The sequence below is a fragment of the Anolis sagrei genome, chromosome 3 (genome assembly GCF_037176765.1).
Source record: "Anolis sagrei isolate rAnoSag1 chromosome 3, rAnoSag1.mat, whole genome shotgun sequence".
In the NCBI taxonomy this organism is placed as follows: domain Eukaryota; kingdom Metazoa; phylum Chordata; class Lepidosauria; order Squamata; family Dactyloidae; genus Anolis; species Anolis sagrei.
The window spans coordinates 78,361,275-78,380,146 of record NC_090023.1 but is presented as its reverse complement, the minus strand read 5'-3'; the positions used below and the strand labels follow the sequence as shown (position 1 = coordinate 78,380,146).

At 39.6% G+C, this 18,872-nt stretch overlaps 1 protein-coding gene across 2 annotated transcripts in view; it reads right to left on the bottom strand.

Annotated features, from left to right (window-relative positions):
• MED14 (mediator complex subunit 14) overlaps positions 1 to 11,424 on the bottom strand; it is a 44,202-nt gene extending 32,778 nt beyond the window's left edge. For both annotated transcript variants that reach the window (XM_060770189.2, XM_060770191.2), the window contains exons 1-5: positions 11,095 to 11,424; positions 7,856 to 7,882; positions 5,614 to 5,719; positions 4,469 to 4,642; positions 2,960 to 3,089 (exon numbers count right to left, since the gene is read on the bottom strand). In XM_060770189.2, coding sequence (XP_060626172.2) covers positions 2,960 to 3,089; positions 4,469 to 4,642; positions 5,614 to 5,719; positions 7,856 to 7,882; positions 11,095 to 11,270 — 613 coding nt within the window. In that variant the 5' untranslated portion in view covers positions 11,271 to 11,424. The remainder of the gene's footprint in view (positions 1 to 2,959; positions 3,090 to 4,468; positions 4,643 to 5,613; positions 5,720 to 7,855; positions 7,883 to 11,094) is intronic.
• Between the last annotated feature and the right edge of the window lie 7,448 nt (positions 11,425 to 18,872).

The window sequence follows — 18,872 nt, the reverse complement described above, 5'->3', positions numbered from 1 at the left end:
GTCGTGGCTCCAGTCCTTCCTGGAGGGACGAACTCAGATGGTGAAGCTGGGAGACGCCTGCTCTGACCCCTGGCCTTTGACCTGTGGGGTCCCGCAAGGCTCTATTTTGTCGCCCATGCTTTTTAACATCTACATGAAACCGCTGGGAGAGGTCATCCGGAGTTTTGGAGTTGGGTGCCATCTCTACGCGGATGACACACAACTCTACTACTCTTTTCCACCTAACTCCAAGGAGGCTTCTCGGGTGCTAGACGAGTGCCTGGCCGCTGTGTCGATCTGGATGAGGAAGAACAAGCTGAAGATCAATCCCGATAAGACAGAGGTCCTCCTGGTCGATCGCAAACCAGATCGGGGTATAGGGTGGTCACCTGTGTTGGACGGGGTTACACTCCCCCTGAAACCACAGGTCCGCAGTTTGGGCGTCCTCTTGGATTCTTCGCTTACACTTGAGGCTCAGGTGTCGGCAGTATCCGGGAGGGCCTTTGCGCAACTGAGATTTGTGCGCCAACTGCGACCATACCTCGTGAAGGCTGATCTGGCTGGGGTGGTCCATGCCTTGGTCACCTCTAGAATGGATTACTGCAATGCGCTCTACGTGGGGCTGCCCTTGAAGACGGCTCGGAAACTTCAATTGGTCCAGCGGGCAGCAGCCAGGATACTAACAGGAGCTCATTATCAAGAGAGGTCTACCCCTCTGTTTAAGGAGCTCCATTGGCTGCCATTTGTCTTCCGAGCCCAATTCAAGGTGCAGGTGCTCACCTACAAAGCCCTAAACGGTTTGGGACCACCCTACCTGCGTGACCGCATCACCATCTACGAACCCACGCGCTCGTTACGGTCATCTGGAGAGGCCCTGCTCGTGATCCCACCCATGTCGCAAGCGCGCTTGGTGGGGACACGTGACAGGGCCTTTTCTGTGGCGGCCCCCCAACTTTGGAACGCCCTCCCAAAAGATCTCAGACAGGCCCCCACTCTAGCCGTTTTCAGAAGGAACTTAAAAACTTGGCTGTTCCGTTGTGCCTTCCCAGACTAGGAATCCCCACCCCAAGTCCTAGTAGCACCTTAGCATAACAAATTGTCGCTGCACATCGCACTTTTAACCTTACGTGCCTCCTGCCATTCAGCACTTTTAACCCTTGTACCCCAGTGCGCCGGCCGAACCAGTTTTTAATAATGTCCTGATGTACTGCCATTGTTGTTATTTTGCTTATTGTTTGATTTGCTTAGTACTGCGGTGTTATGTTATTTTGCTTATTGTTTGATCTGCCTTGTTGTTGTGATGTTATATTCTCTATTGTATTGTGTTTGAGGCTTCGGCCTGTGTAAGCCGCATCGAGTCCTCTGGGAGATGCTAGCGGGGTACAAATAAAGATAATAATAATAATAATAATAATAATAATAATAATAATAATATGTTGATGTGGTGACAATTACAGTTTTCAGTTGGTCCACAGTGGACAGAGGCAAGAGAGAAGATGTTGCCCAAAGCCAAGATGAGTAGATAATCATATGAATAGCAAAGGGAGTTAAATGAAATGTAGTAGATGCTGTTGGTAGCCAGAAAGGAGATGTCTCTAAGGCATTACAAGAGCCCATTCCATATTGATATTCCAGACTAATAAGGCTATGTCTTAAAATATAAATCAACCACAGAACATGTAAATTACACTAACATCATGGCTATCCTTCAAGAAAAGATGCAGCTCACACTGCTGATACAACTGATAAGATATTACTGAACACACTCAACAGCCAAAACACCCACAGGCAGGGATAATTTCAGAACTATGAAACTGTTTTTTCAACAAGATAAAAGAGTCCCCGCTGTCCCTATGTCAGAGTGTTCCATAGAGATTCGGTATCATATCATTCTAAACAGAACATTTAGAGACTTTACTGGGTTGACAACCTGACTCCCAATCAAGGTATCATCTTTCCCAGAATATTCATACATTTAAATAACATGGATAACAAGAATTCTGTGGAGCCCCACAGGAAAATCCCTTAAAGCCCTGGTTCATAATTTAACATGAATCAATCTCACTGATATTTCCAAAATGAATGCATGACGAAAATGTACCTTCATTCAGTATTTGTACTTCCAAATAAGAAGTGCATTCACAATTGTAACTGTTTTGGAAAACAATATAAATACATGCATTAAAAGAAAGTACTTGCTAAAATGCATGTATTGGGCAAAATTGTGAAAAGAATTCTCATATTCTACAAGAAATGTATGCAGGAAGTTTATGTAAAGATTGACTGACCAATAAATGTAACAGTTTCATTACTGGAAAAATGAGAAAGGAAATAAAATTTACTGATTGAGATGTTAAGTGTACTTCCAATTTTATAGAGTTAAGTTCATTCTAGATACTGCCTGTGGTATTTTATTTCGGTCTGATTTTTACATATAGAAGTCTGTATGGAAGAGTAGCACTTCTTTCAGCAATGAAGGAATAAGGCTGCCACGTTTTGAGAGCTACTTTTTGCCCATCTGCAATATTGTCTAATCCTAGTGATCCACAAGTCATCTTCGCTACTGTTTACCTTTTTTTCAATGTGAAAAAGAAAATGATGTGTGTGATTATTGCAGCTAAAGAGGAAAAAGGAAGGGACAATAAGCAAAGGAAGAAATGAAAGAGAACACCTTGACAAGGCTAAGGGGAAAAGTCAAATAAGAGGGAAAAATTAATGATAATGACTAGGGAAGACTGCACAGATGGTTAGGCATATCTGACCTGGGTTAAAGAAGCTGAAGAAATGGGGCAGATACTAGAAATAGAGAGAATAAAGTAACTTCAAAATCATATTATTCCTGCCTGACCCACACGGTAATCAATCCAAATGTCATCTCCCTGCAGTTTGAGTCCCATTTTTCTCATTGCTTCAGTTTAAATACAGAAAGTATTTTAAACTTATATTTGACATTTTCAAGTAAAGCAGCTCAAATACTTACCTACTGTGAGATTTGCTAGCTGTGGTGGAAGATCTGTTGTCACAAGTCGATGGCGAAGAATCTGGTTTAACTGATGCAATGTTGTTTGTTTTTCAATTTTAGTTATCGGATCAGGAGGAATTATTTTATCCTATTAACACAGAGATTAGACGCATTTAGTCAATTTATGTTATTCTGCATTTCACTTAAGAATTTAGTAAACATGCATAAGGAGCAAAAATTTTTATTTCAATATCTATTTAACAGGCCAAGAATTAACAAGCTGCTTGGATTTACGTGAAATACAAGAACTGCAGTTTTATTGCTATTTTATTTTAAAACTAAGTTACTCCTGTGGCATCTTAAACTAGTTTTAGTACTAAAGACAAAAATCTGCTGGACTTTAGTGGGAAAGGCAGCACATCACTCACGAGCATCACAAATAACTTAAGAACTTGCAGAAACTGTAAATAGATGCACATCATATCTGGATGACAGAACATGCCAAGACGTTAAGCCTAGACCGAACACTTGATAAAATGTGGAAAATGAAATAGTAATTTGCTGACCCATTCATAGTGGTTCTCAACCTGTGGGTCCCCAGATGTTTTGACCTTCAACTCCCAGAAATCCTATCAACTGGTAAACTGGATGTGATTTCTGGGAGTTGTAGGTAAAAACACCTGGGGAACCACAGGCTGAGAAACACTGGACTAATAGAAATCGACTGGACACAAAAATCTATGGATCACAGAGTAACTAACACAACTAATCAAAATTGGGCACAGTGGAAAGGAAATACTGTTTCTTGGAAAACTGTGGCTATCAACATGCACTGAACTTGTTAAGAAGGGCAAGTCAAACAAACACAAACCTTCATACTTATTCAAAACTTACTCAAAATATTTTAAGACAGGGTTGGTTTAATGTGGTCCTAGAATGCCTCCAGGGATGTTTTTGTAGCTCTGAACACCAGCAGAATCCCCAAATAACTTTTTCTGGCTGCCTCCAAATGCAACAATTGACAAAGTCTCCCTGAACTGTTTCATGTTTTTAAAAATACCAATTTTGAGAACCAGAAATGTACATCTATCCACTTAGGGCTATTCATGTTATTATTATGGCTTTGTAATCCAGGTGGACCTCAGCGGTGCCTGCAGCATAAAAGTTGCTCTCAGACCTTACCCATTTGCATAATTCTGGTTTGAGAAGACATTATTTAAAATGATAACTTTATCTGGAGAAGCCTGAAAAGGAGTTTTGAAGAACTGAAATATACACACACTATTTTATCTTCTTAACACAGAGTTTTCTATTTCATGCCATATAAATTCCCGTTCATCCAATCAAGGTGTAATTTTATTTAGAAGTATATTTCATACAGTATTTTAACAACTGAATGCTTTTGAAAAGATATAATCAAAAAAGCAAGAAATCTGGGAGAAAAAAATGACAAACACGCTAATCTCAGAAAACAAAGTGTGACAGACATTTAAGACAACACTTTAACTGCATTATGAAGTTGTTTACCCGTATACATGTTGGCAGCCGTGGATATGACCCAGTTGTCAATACATCAATCGCGTAAGGAATAGCAAAGCTAGGTAAACGGGCATGGACCAAGGCATCTCTGGCTAGTGATGCTAAACGATCAGCAGTGTCAACAAACAGAATGGCTTGTTGATCTAGAAAACTTGATATCATCTGTAAAATATAAATTAATCCCTGCATAAATTAATCCCTTTAGTCATCTCTAAACTCCCCCGAAAAATCCAACTAAATTCTATTGTCCAAAAGTATGTTTTTGATAAAATATATATTTGGGCCCATGCATGAAAATAAATTGCCATTATGGACAATTGTAGACATTGCTTAAAACAACTTTTTATGATTGTTGTACAGTGTCTTGGTATTTGCCTAAACAAATTCTTACAAGAGATACATTATTAATCAAAATTTTAAAAGACAAAATAAGAATCATGGGAGGAGTGCCACAAATTACTTGATGAATTTATATAAAATTACTCCTCTCTCTTAATAAAAAAAAACAGTCAAGTTAGTCTATGTTTCCCACAGGCTAGCTTGACTTAATGGATACGTAATAACCTTGGCTACGAAGAGAACAGTCTAGAAACAATATCACTATTATTACTACAATTAAATATGATCCAGTAATACAAATTACGTTAACATCTAATACAAGTGTAAACCATAATTTCAAAACATTGCATTTTGTGTATGTAAAATACAAAATGACAGTTAATTTGTGATTAACTATAAGTCTACACAGTTCACAAATTAAAATGTGGTCAAACTGAAGGACAAAATCATGATCTCATTCCTTTTAAAAATGTTTCTGACCTGCCCTTTTAAACAAAGGCTGAATCACCATGTTTCGAGGGTGCTTTGATTGTGCTTTTTCTGCATGGCAGGGGGTTGGACTAGATAGCCCGTCTCTTCCAACTCTATTATTCTATGACTCTGTGCCCAGCTATAGTAGGCCGTTGTTTTCAAAAAATGCTTTATTCATTGTACCACAAAGGGGGAAAATATGCATGTCTATTAAAACCATGGTTTTGAACAATTGGAGTAATATTAGCCAAACTCCCAATTAACGGTGAAAATTAGCAGCCATTCTGTTTTTATTAATTTCTTTTTGAAATGCATGAACTTACCGCACATTTTTCAACCTTTCCAGCATTGTTTGCCCATTTTACCAAGGCTAACAGTCGAACAAACAACTGCCGTGTGCGACTTGCAAATTGCACTATTTCTATTTTTCTGTAAAGAAAAGAGGAGCATTTAGTAACTATAATTCACATTATTTTGAAAGAAGATGCATTAAAGGAGTTAAAGTAAGAATAACCTGTCAAATGTAATTCCAACCACTGACTGTGATGCAAGAAAAATGCTGCACCCTAATCTAGATATCAATGCAACTAGTGATATATAGGTGAAAACAACAGAGTCACAACAGTGAAGGTAAAGTGACTGAAATACAGGTACAGTTGGATGCATTTAGTTCAAAGACTTTATTGTAAACAATTTATTTAAAACAATATATTAACACTCTTTATTGATACTAACAAGTGTATATAAAGACATATATATAAAGACATCTTCAAGTGCTCTTCTCTGGCATGCAATGCTTGTTGAAGACCACAGAATTCAAATTCATTTTGTATTTTATTTGTATTTTAGGTTTTTAACTAACATGCTTCGGGACAGATACTTCCATTTTTTGGTTTACATATGTGAAATTAATAAATCTCACAAAATAAAGTATCAGAATCAAGCAATATTTTTAAGGAAATCAAGTAAATCAATTGCTCATCAATTTTTCTACAGCATTAAATGCTGAATGGAGGACAGCTAAGCCAGTTAATTAAAACATCCCCTAAAGCAGAAAACCCACATCAAACCTTAATCGCGGTTAATGACAAATTCCAGTTAATGACAATTCACAGTGACATGTCATCACAAGTGTCAGCTTACTAGATGTCAACAAGATGCCTCTGTTACAATACTAGGATAACATAGATTATTTTATCTACTATGACAGGCACGGGCAACATGTGAAACACATGGTTCGTCCAATACTGTTTTTGCAGCATGATCTCTGAAAAGATCATGCCCAAAACAGGAATCATTTGCATCATGAAAATAGGGCAGTAAGTCAGGACAACTTCATTAAAGGTTTTGGAAGCAGAACAACTGTAGTCTGAGCAGGGAAGCTAAAACTGCCCATGAACCCGCAACTCTGTGTAGAAGGATGAAAATTTGAGGGGTGGAAAATTACACGGACATACACGATATGTACAAACTAAACTTTGATTCATTGAGCAAAGGTTGGACATGAGATGAAAAACTAAAAAAAAAATGTGCTGCCCAATCTTATGGATATTTATTCAGAAATACATCTATGTGATTTTAATGAGACTTAAGTGTCCACAGAATTACATTTTCAAAAGTACACATATACTGTACTTGAACAGCATTTGACCTCAGTGATAAGATTTTAATAACATTACCTGTAGACTCATAATTTCTGAGCAATTCATAAAGAATACAAGTGAACATAGAACAGAAAGAACTGCGATCCAGTGTTGACCTGAGATGTAATATGGGTTATATCCCTGATATACAATTGAAGTATTGTTTAGCTTTCCAAGATTAGTTCTACCCCAGCAGATGTGCATAGCAGGAGACCAGCAAGTTGACAAATCCAATTATAACTTTTTCCACACTGCAGTCAATGCTTTTCCATGGTTTAGTATTCTGAAATTATTCTTAACCATGTTTGCAGATGGTATATTTTCAAAAATATTGAGCCATGTCTGCTTTGTTATTTAATAATAATAATAATAACAACAACTTTATTTTTATCCTGCTCTATTTCCCCAAAATATTTAACTATCTGAAGTTAAATAATAGACCTCTCAGAAGGAATTTAAGTTTGAAAACTTGGTTCCCAATTTCCTGACAGGAAAGAAGCTTTATTATGTAAATCCTCAGAAATTAGTCCTTAACTGCTATAACAGTTTATTTTATTAGTAATCCTGGTATGGAAGATAAACACACTCCACCATTTTCTGGTAACTTATGATGTGCACTAGATAGCAAAAGCAACTGAATACACTGAACGTGTGCATAGAGAACAATATGTGCCCATATTCATCTATTAACCACCAAATTGTCCTTTAGGATTACATGTGAAACAATCTTGCATGATCTGAGGTTCAAACTAGATGGTTAGGAAAGGGGAAACAGTATTATTCTATAGCACAATTCAGCATAATATTATTTCCTTTAATATACGTATACATATATGAAGAAACATTTGATTTGGCTTACCACTGATTTCATAGTTAAATTTCATTAAAACCAATGCACTTCATTTGTCCTTACTCAACTTACCTTTCCATATCGGTTTTCCTTGGTAATCTGTATAATAAAGAGGGGAGGGGGAGGAAAGAAAGAACAAAGTGTTATTTTGAGAAGGACTGCAACCCCATTAAAGCTACAAAACATTCTACTGTTCAGTTCTACATAGTGAACTACACCCACAACGCACTGAGATACCATTTTTATTTTGATCCTACTCTTTTAACACTTTAAGACAGGGGTGGCGTCTTAATCTCTAGAAACTAACATGCACACCTGGAGCTATACCTGACCACCAACATCAAATTACTGGTTACCTACAGGATCGCTTTCTTCCATGCAATCCTCTCCGAATACCGAAGTTCTCTGGGGGGCATCTGCTCCAGCCTGCCAGAACCCTACTGGCAACAACCACCTAGAGGACCTTTTCATTGGCTGCCCAAGACTGTGGAAGGATCCGATCAGCTGTCGGCATTTAAGACACAAGTGAAGACCTATCTCTTCCGACAGGTCTACCCAGACAGTTTTATTGATGAATTTTAAACTTGCATTTTATGTTTAATCTCTGTTTTGGGTATTTTAATATATATCTTGTGGAAATATGTTTTAATATGTTTATTTTAAATAATGTTTTTAGGTAAATGTGTTTTTACAATATTGTAACCCATCTCGAGCTGTAAGAGAGGCAGGCAAGAAAAAAATATTTATTTATTTAGGCAGCAAAAAGAATTACCCTTTCTCCTCTGATTTTCCTTTAAATCAACCCTTATGCAGGATGGGCATACTGGTGAAACTACAAATATTTGGAGTTTCCTGTCAAAAGCACTGTTTTCATTGGAATCCAGCTACAAGGTGGATGTTAGTAACGCCTCTTAGGGTGCTACTGGGCTTGGAAGGAATGCAGGTGTACTGCAAATGTCTTATTTTAAATTAAAACTATAAGGGAAAGGGGTATGTTTTGACATTGTGATAGCAGTGGATTTTGGGGTAGAGATTAGGAAGATTACTAGGAGTATGCGACCTATGTGTTTTCTGACCCTGGTAAAAACTTAATATTCAAAGTTTCTTCTCCTGAATGTGTGTATGATTAAATCAATATGTCTATGTCACCTAGCATTCAGAAGATTTCACAGTATATAAACTGGGATACTGAAACCTGAATATTATTATGGAAGACTGACTGCTGTATAAACATCATTAGAACAGTTCACATTTTCTGTAACAGCATTAACTGACAGAAGCAGACAAGAAGGTTAGCTACAGCCAATTTCAATTTGTGTTTTTGCTGCAGTGATCATGATTCACAAATTAGTTCTACAGGAATAGACGGGACCCATTTAGCCCACTGAGAGCTATGCAGATCAATTCATACACAAATATTTCAGAGTATCTGGTGTATGGACATCTCTTTTGACATTAGCTGTCGCAGCTGACAGGCTGCATCTGCATTTGCCAGAGTGAGAGAATAGCTGATGTTGATATACCAGTGTTTATTAGCATCACATTTATCTATTGGAAAATCTTATTTAACCCAAATCTCACATTAACTATCAGGGCTTCTTACAGACACCTCTCAGGACACAGAAACAGCCACATATTTCTTCATTCAATACTAAAGGCAGGAACCGTTCTGCCCAGCATGAACACCTTTTCCAGCAGTGTTGCTGTGGCTAACTGATGTGCAGGACTGGCAATTATTTTTCCACAGTGAGCCAAGACCCACACCACATTCTTGTATACACAGCATGTATATTGTCACAACTTTTCTAGTTATACAGTTGACGACTACAACACTCAAATATCTACTTCTACTAATGTATGCTAGGATGATTTTTATGCTTTGTCTGAATGTTTAAATTTTATGTATGTCTTATGTTTAGTGGTTTTAATGATTTTAAGTTCATAGTTATATGTAGTAATTAGTTATTATGATTTCTTTAATTTATTTACTTCATTTCTACCCCACCTTTCTTGACCTAGAAAGGAACTCAAGGCAGCTTACAAACCTGGCAAAAATTCAATGCCGCACAGGTAAATAATAAAACACATCTCATAAAAATATAAACAATCTAAGCATATAAGCAATAAAAACACATAGCAATCTATCAAACAGATTAAAATCACATATAAAATGCTGAGTCATGATCTCATGTCCAGACATGCACACATATACACACATAAAAGGGAAAATGAGATGAGGTCAGGAATGGAAAGATCCAGATGTTTTATACAACAATTCATTCCACGTTCTGAGCAGCCTAGGGGCTAAATGCCAAAACATCTGGAGAATGGCATGTTTTTCTCACTCCTGGTATATACTGTCTTGAATCTGCCATACACATAGACTTTGACCTGTACTTGTACTGTATGTCGGCATTGAATTTTTGCATTAGTATGTTGTAAACCACCTCAAGTCCCCTCAGCAGTAAGAAAGATGATACATAAATAAGAGTATGTAAATAAATACATATTTTTACTAACTTTTTTTGTCGTGTCAGGAGCAAGTCCCTTCTGGTGTGAGAGAATTGGCCGTCTGCAAGGACGTTGCCCAGGGGACGCCTGGATGATTTGATGTTTTTATCATCCTTGTGGGAGGCTTCTCTCATGTCCCCGGATGAAGAGCTGGAGCTGATAGAGGGAGCTCATCCGCCTCTCCCCGGATTCGAACCTGTGACCTGTCGGTCTTCAGTCCTGCCGGCACAGGTGTTTAACCCACTGCGCCACCGGGGGCTCCTTTTTTTACTAACTGAGTGATTTGGACTCCAAGCTAAGTGCCATTATTTCTATGTTTCCCATTCCTGCAATGCAGACATGACAGTAACTTGACAGCCTCCACTCCACAAACTCATCTCTTTCAAACAAAACCAATGTATTATTTTGCTTTTGTGGCTTAAGCTAGAACAGCCATGGGCAAACTTTGGCCCTCCAGGTGTTTTGGACTTCAACTCCCACCATTCCTAACAGCCGTAGGCTGTTGAAGTCCAAAACACCTGGAGGCCAAAGTTTGCCCACGCCTGAACTAAAAAAACAACACAAAACAGGGCAATTTCATGCAACAAAGGATCGCTATACACAGTGGAATGAATGCAGTTTGGTGCCACTTTGACAGCCATGGCTCAGCGACATGAAACCGTGGGATTTGTAGTCCGGTGAGGCACCAGCCCCCTTTGACTGAGGCGTATACAAACGCGACTCCCAGGCTTCTATCAACCTGAGCCCTGGCAGATAGTGCAGAGGACCCCCGGGCAGGGCAAAGCAAGGCTGCCACTCACAGGTCGGCAAGGACGGTGAGCTCCGCGTAGGTGCGGTGGAGCAGGAAGTCGATGAGGGTGCTGAGCCGGTAGCCGGGGCTGGCGGCGGGGGGTGCCGCTGCGGGGGGCGCGGGCGCGGGAGCCGGCCCTCCCCCGGCAGGCACCAGCTGCTGCGTCTCCAGCTGCACCGGCGCCATGGCACGACGCCCAAGCCCGCCTTCGACGGCAGAAGACCCGAGGAGGAGGAGAAGCCGCGGCGCTCACAAAACGCGCCTTCCCTCAGCGGCCGCCATCAAGGCAAAGGCAGCTCCAGCCGCCATGTTTGGGGGCGGATACCGCACCGGAAGTGAACTCGGGGAGCGCGCCGGACCGGAAGGAAACCCTTCCGGCCGTCTGCATTGAGCCTCGAGTTCCTCCCGGTCTCTATGATAGGCGTGTGACTGGCGGCCGCTCAGGGAGTTCGAGGCCCTCGTTTCCGGCGTTCTCTTTGGTCTATGACAGAATTAAGTCACTATCCCTTATCTGAGGTTGGTTCTACACCAGGCATGGGCAAACTTGGGCCCTCCAGGTGTTTTGGACTCCCAACTCCCCAAATTCCTCACAGCCTCAGGCCCTTTCCTTTTCTCCCTCAGCCGCTTAAGCGGCTGAGGGAGAAAAGGAAAGGGCCTGAGGCTGTGAGGAATTTGGGGAGTTGGAGTCCAAAACACCTGGAGGGCCCAATTACCCATTCCTGTTCGAAACTGACCATATAATGCCTTTTGAACTTCATTATGTGGTCAGTGAAGTAGAGCCTTCTACACTGACCATATAATGCAGTTCAAACGACATTCTTTGACAGTGCAGAACCAGCCTTTTTCTTTCAGAAGACCTATAAGCCACTCTAAACACCTTCACAGAAGCATACGAGAAGCTCAACCTGTCATTGAACAAGTGCTCTTCCAGCAATCACCAGCCAATCCCTCTCCAGCTTAATGGTGTAACATTAGAAAATGTTGACCATTTCCACTACCTTGGCAGCCACCTCTCCACCAAAGTCAACATTGACACTGAAATACAACACCGCCTCTCTGCGAGTGCAGCATTTTTCCTGAATGAAGCAGAGAGTTTTTGAGGATCGGGACATCTGAAGGGATACCAAGGTGCTTATCTATAAAGCTATTGTCCTCCCAACCCTGCTATATGCCTGAGAAACGTGGACTGTCTACAGATGTCACATGCAACTCCTGGAACAATTCCATCAGCGCTGCCTCCAGAAAATCCTGCAAATCTATTGGGAAGATAAGCGGACAAATGTCTGTGCTGGTCTGTGCAAAGACCACCAGCATTGAAGCGATGGTCCTCCGCCATCAACTCCGCTGGACTGGCCACGTCTGGATGCCCGACCACCATCTCCCAAAGCTGTTGCTCTACTCCGAACTCAAGAATGGAAAACAGAATGTTGGTGGTCAGGAAAAGAGATTTAAAGATGGGCTCAAAGCCAACCTTAAAAACTCTTGGCATAGACACTGAGAACTGGGAAGCCCTGGCCCTTGAGCGTTCCAGCTGGAGGTCAGCAGTGCTGTAGAATTTGAATGGAGGGCGAAAGAAACGTGCCAAGAGGAAGGCGTATCAAGCCAATCCCGACCGAGACTGCCTTCCACCTGGAAAACAATGCCCTCACTGCGGGAGAAGATGCAGATCAAGAATAGGGCTCCACAGTCACCACTGCCAGTACACTGATCCTGGAAGACCTTCCTACTCAGACAACGAGGAATCGCCTAAGAAGAAGTTTTACAACGCCTTTATCATTCTCTGCAAAAGTGTTAACCGTGTATATGAAACAACAATCGTATTTTTAGACTTAGTCCCATCTCCAATATATCACATTATAAAGGTAAAGGTTTCCCCTGACGTTAAGTCTAGTCGTGCCCGACTCTGGCAGGTGGAACTCATCTCCATTTCTTGTCTATAGACATCTCCAAGGTCATGTGGCCAGCATGACTGCATGGAACACTTACCTTCTCACAGAAGCAGTACCTATTGATCTACTCACATTTGCATGTTTTTGAACTGCTAGGCTGGCAGAAGTTGGGCCAACCAGTGGGAGCTCACCCCACTCCCTGGATTTGAACCAGCAAGTTCAGTCAGCAAGTTCAGCAGCTCAGCGTTTTAACCCTCTGCGCCACCAGGGGGCCCTAATGCAAAAACAGCCATTCCAAAATTTGAACCCTAAATCACTTCTGGTAACAGGCGTTTCAGGGTTGCTGTAGAGAATAATAATAATAATAATAATAATAATAATAATAATAGTGTGGTTTTCTGGCATTGTATATTTCTGCCTCTTCTGTGATTGTTCATTTGTATTTATTCTGTAGCCCACTTGTTGATGGATGTCTAGAATCAGCAGAATCCACTGGGGTCCCTTTTATCCTGGGCGTCGACCAAGCAAGTATAGACTTTGTTTTGGTTTGCTTCTCCATAGTTCTAATGGGTTAGGTGCTCTTGGTTCCACTCCTCAGCTGAGACCTCTCTGGCTTGGTTGGACCTGCTGGTCGTTACACCAGCACCAGCAGAGCTCTCAGTATCCTTGGAGCAGTTAAGCCTCCCACCATCACAAGGTGGCAGTACAGGTGGTCCCAGTGGTCATGGGCACACGGTGCCATTCCAAAAGATCTCAGCTGGCAATTGGAAACTATAAACATTGACAAAATCACAATCTGTCAACTGCAAAAGGCCACCTTACTTGAATCTGCACGCATCATTCAAAAATATATCACACAGTCCTAGATGCTTGGGAAGTGTTCGACTTGTGATTTTGTGATACGAAATCCAGCATATAGATCTTGTTTGCTGTGACATACTGTGTTTTTGTGTCAGTAAAATAATAATAATAATAATAATAATAATAATAATAATAATAAGGGAGATTCAGGGCTAGGGGAGATCCAACACTGAAGAATTAATGCAGTTTGACACCACTTTCATTGCCATGGCTAATGCTATGGAGTCTTGGGTCTGTAGTTTTACAAGGTTGTTGGCTAAATTGCCAAACTACAAATCCTGAGATTGTATAGTATTGAACCATGGCAATTAAAACGGTATGAAAAAGCATTAATTTTTCAGTATAGATACTTATTTATTTTGTGTCAAATGCATTGTATTCATAAGTATAAAACTGATAAAAATAGACGGAGCACAAGCAGTTAAATAATTTTTCACCAAAACCGGGCAACGGTGACCACATTGTCTATAGCTTTAAGTAGTACTTCCTCTGTGCATGAGGCGGGGCACTGTGGACAAGCATACAGGTGCAGAATTGTTTGTTCTGCTCCACAGTCACACAAGCAGTTAAATAATTTTTCACCAAAACCGGGCAACAGTGACCGCATTGTCTATAGCTTTAAGTAGTACTTCCTCTGTGCATGAGGCAGGGCACTGTGGACAAGCATACAGGTGCAGAATTGTTTGTTCTGCTCCACAGTCACACAAGGTGGAGGATTCTTTTAGGTAGCGCCATTTTGCCAGGTTGTCTTGATCTGCCCACTCCACTTCTGAGTCTGTTCAGGGATGTAGAGTGTATAGATGTACTCTTAGAAAGGAACACTGTGTTGACAGAGCATAGTGGTTTCACAAGAAGAGATGCCAAACAATCTTTTTACAAAGCTTGTAACTTTTATCAGAAAAGTTACAAAGTTGGTAGATCAGGGGAATGTTTTGGATGTAGCATGTCTTTACATCAGTGCGGCTTTTGTCAAAGTCTCCTATGCTAACTTCAGTTCTTTCTGTAGGTTGTGTTGAAGAATATATGGGGCAAAATGTGGATATGCATTTTGTTTTCTAATCATAAAACGACCCAGGAGCCTACCAACATCAAACATTTTGGTGGAAGAGCAAGTATTTATGGTGAAACATAGTACAGGCAGTCCCCAAGTTCTAAGCAAGATAGGTTCTGTAGGTTTGTTCTTTAGTTGAATTTGTATATAAGTCGGATAAGATATATGTTTAAGTGTAACTCCAACCAGATAGATAGATAGATCTGTTCTATTATCCTGACAGAGACTACGAGGGGGTTCCAGAGAGAGAAGGGCAGTCCATTTTAGAGGCGAGGGAGTTGAAACAGTTAAACAATTTTCCTGTTTACCTGTTATTCCCCCTACCCATGTTGTTATGGTCGAAACAACAATCATTTCTGATATGGAAAAGGGGGGGGGGATAACCTGTAAAAATGGGGGAAAGGGTTTGTCTCCTTCAGCTCTCCCCCCCCCCCCCCAAAATGAACTATCCTTCTTCTTTTGGAGTCCACCCGGATAATGGAACAGTAATGTAATGTAATGTAATGTAATGTAATGTAATGTAATGTAATATATATATATATATATATATATATATATATTCGCTTTGGATAGCACAGGGAAGCATTAATACCCCTGTGGTGTTTGTTTTGCTGTCTTTGCTTCTGTTCAGAAGATTTCACCTCACTTTTTGTCTCTATGATAATTGGATTTTGAAAAATTTGGTTAAGGAAACCAGGATTGGTGAAAAAATTTTGGTGGATACACCTTTTCCCTATGATAAGATATAATTCAGGATTTAATTTCCTTTTGTAGGGATAGATTTCTCTCACTTCCCATTGTATCACCCCCGTTCTTAACTATGCGTTATTTATAAGTCGGATATTTGTAACTTGGGAACTGCCTGTATTTTGTTTCAGTGCGGCTTTGCAAAATACTTCCCCTCTGGTTGTGGTTGTTTGCTAGCCATTTCCATGTTAGAAAGATTGGAGTAGCGTTTGTATTTTTTCACTAGGAACTGAGCGAGAAAAGGAAGGCAAAGTCGCTTCCAGATAAAATGCCCCCAGGGCTACCATTTAACAGGCATTATGCATCTCATATCCTATCTTGTCCTCTTGCATATATTTTGGAACAAAATATGGAAGAATTATAAATTGGAGATTAAGTCATCTAATTGCCCAGTGTTATTTGGAAATACCTTAAGATTTGAGAAAATTGCTGAGAAGAAACTAAGTATCAGGGTGTTGAAAAAATGTGTTTATTTTCTATTAACCCCTTGCTTTGGCCCTCTTTGGGGGCTGATAAAAGAAGGGGGAGGAAATATAGAAATAAAAGGAATGATAACTCGAAACAAGTTGTAGTTTACTATATCAATTATGAGTACATGTATCTTCAGTAAAAATGCATGTAAAATGTCTCAGTTTCAAAACCACTTAAAAACCCACATACATTTACCCAAAAACAAAATAAAACCTATAATGGACATTAAAATCATCTGCAAGGATTATAAAAAGAGTGTTCTCGGAGCTTTTGCCTGGCAACTTGAGGAGTAGGAAGTAGAGGATCATATTGTTCCTTCTTTTTCTTCAAAAATTGGATCTCATTAAAGTAATAGTGTATATCAAACTGAATGTTATTATTTATAGAAATGTCCCTCTCTCAAAAAACCTCCAAAATGTTTTTACTTCCTGACCAAATAATTAACACATACTGATTAAATCTATACTAACTCACTATTTTCTTTAATAAGTGCTTATAGGGAAAATTATCTTTCTCTCTCTCTCTCTATATATATATGGTTCCATCTGGAACCAGGGATTGCACCTCATGGCCAATCCTTTAATTTGTCAAAAAACATTATCAAATTTGAAGTCATTTTAATATAAAGCCCATTAAGCCAATGCAATCAAAAATCCTTTCTAATGTTTAAGAGGAAGTCTCACTGTATGTAAAGCCTGATCTTGTGGTATATTAATACATAATCGATCTGATATCCATGGCTGCCAGAATATCCTATTAATTCTAGCATACCTTTCTTCCAGTAAGGGATTCAAGGTGAGTTATATCAGTTAAAAGCAACACAGCTAAAAATATCATTTGAAAACGTTAATATCATTAAACTAGCCATAAATTATTTAAAAGCGGTTAAAACATAGCTATTAAATACAACAAATACCAGTCAACACTTTTAATATATGTCTTAGCTTTCAATCCTGTATACACTTAATTTGGAATCAACATTAATGGATGCAAATTTATGTTTCAGTAAACATGGCTTATAATTGTATTGTTAAATCTCTACTCCCAAATGTATCCCTTTACCTTGGAGTAAGTCCCATGACAGTAGTAGAGCTTATTAGATATGTGTAGGCTATACATTGTACTATAAGATTTCATACTAAGTCATTAATTTACCATCTCAAAATGTTTATTCTTAAGTGTATAGTATCACAATGCCATCTTTATATTAAAATTCATTTTAATATAATTTTGCATACATATAAAAAGCTGAAAATTCAACTGCAATTCTAATTTATTGTTCAATATAATACAATAAAACTATAACTTTAGTTTTCCATTGTAACATTTATATAACACTGGGAGACCGTCCACAGATTTTGATGTAGTGCAATGGAAATTTACTGATAAACATTTAGTCACAATGAAATGCAGCAGAAAAACATATGTGTGTATATATAGGGCCCAGCTCTCCTTCGTGGCTGTATTATTCTTGGAAAACTCAATTTGCTGCCATAAATTATTGGTTTGTCAATTGTACAGGGCTTTTTGTATGTTCAATAGAGCATTGTGTGTGAGGGAGCAAGAGAGTTAATTAGTCGCCTGTTTGAGTCTGCTGAATACTGAGCTTTCTACGTGAAATTATATTTAAAATAACACCTATTTATGATTCCATCCTCTTGATTATTTTAAAAGGCAGCATTATATTTTGTCAGTAGCTGCTAGTACAATATAAACTAAATACTAGAATGTACCCCCAAACATGTTCAAATACTGTCTGAAACCAGATTTTAATGTTTGTAATATAGCCTCGCAAGCAGAGGCGGCCCTAGGTAATTTTCAACGGTAAGCAAACAGTATTTTGGGCCCCGCCCCAACCAATCACTGATATATATTTTCTGTTCATCATGGGAGTTCTGTGTGCCATATTTGGTTCAATTCCATCATTGGTGGAGTTCAGAGTGCTCTTTGATTTTAGGTGAGCTATACATCCCAGTAACTACAACTCACATATGTCAAGGTGTATTTTCCCCCAAGAGCGCCTCAAGATCGCCCCTGGGCAAAATCAACTATACTGCGAGTGCTTACTTTGCATAATGGGTTGAGCCGCCCCTGCTCGCAAGTTCTGATTTGAGGATAAATGTTACGATAAACCAGCCACACAATTGACTCCAAGATGTATGAATATGAAGAGCAAACCTTACTCTCATCATATGGACCTCATCACATCAGAGAATGGATCCACTTTAAATCCGGTTGCTGCCTCCTACAGAATTCTGGGATTTGTAGTTTAGGGAAGAACCTTTAACATCTTCACTAAACTACAAATCCCAGAATTATGCAGGAGGCAGAAACAGGATTTAAAGTGGATTCATGCTCTAGTGTGATGAAGAAAAGCTGCTTTTGGCCAGAGATGGTGTGCACAGTTTGCTGGACTGCAAATAGTTACCATCCTTAAACAGAATTGCCAGTGGTGGGGTATGTGGGGAGACACAATCGGCAACAACAGATATAGGCAGGGAATATTGGCACTTGTTTGCCATGTTATGCTCACTTGAATAGTACTTGCCCTCATTTAAGACAAAACTCCCAGCTCAGGTTTCAAGTTGTATGTTTAGATCAGCCGAATGGCTCAACAGTGACAACCAAACTCATGGAAGCATATGTAAAGTTTGCTTACAAACATAACATTGCCATTGGAGTAGTAGAATAATGCCATATTCCCCCGTCCCAAGCAGGAGTATTTCCTTTGCACAAAGAGTTGGCTTCTGAATCACAATTACACATTAG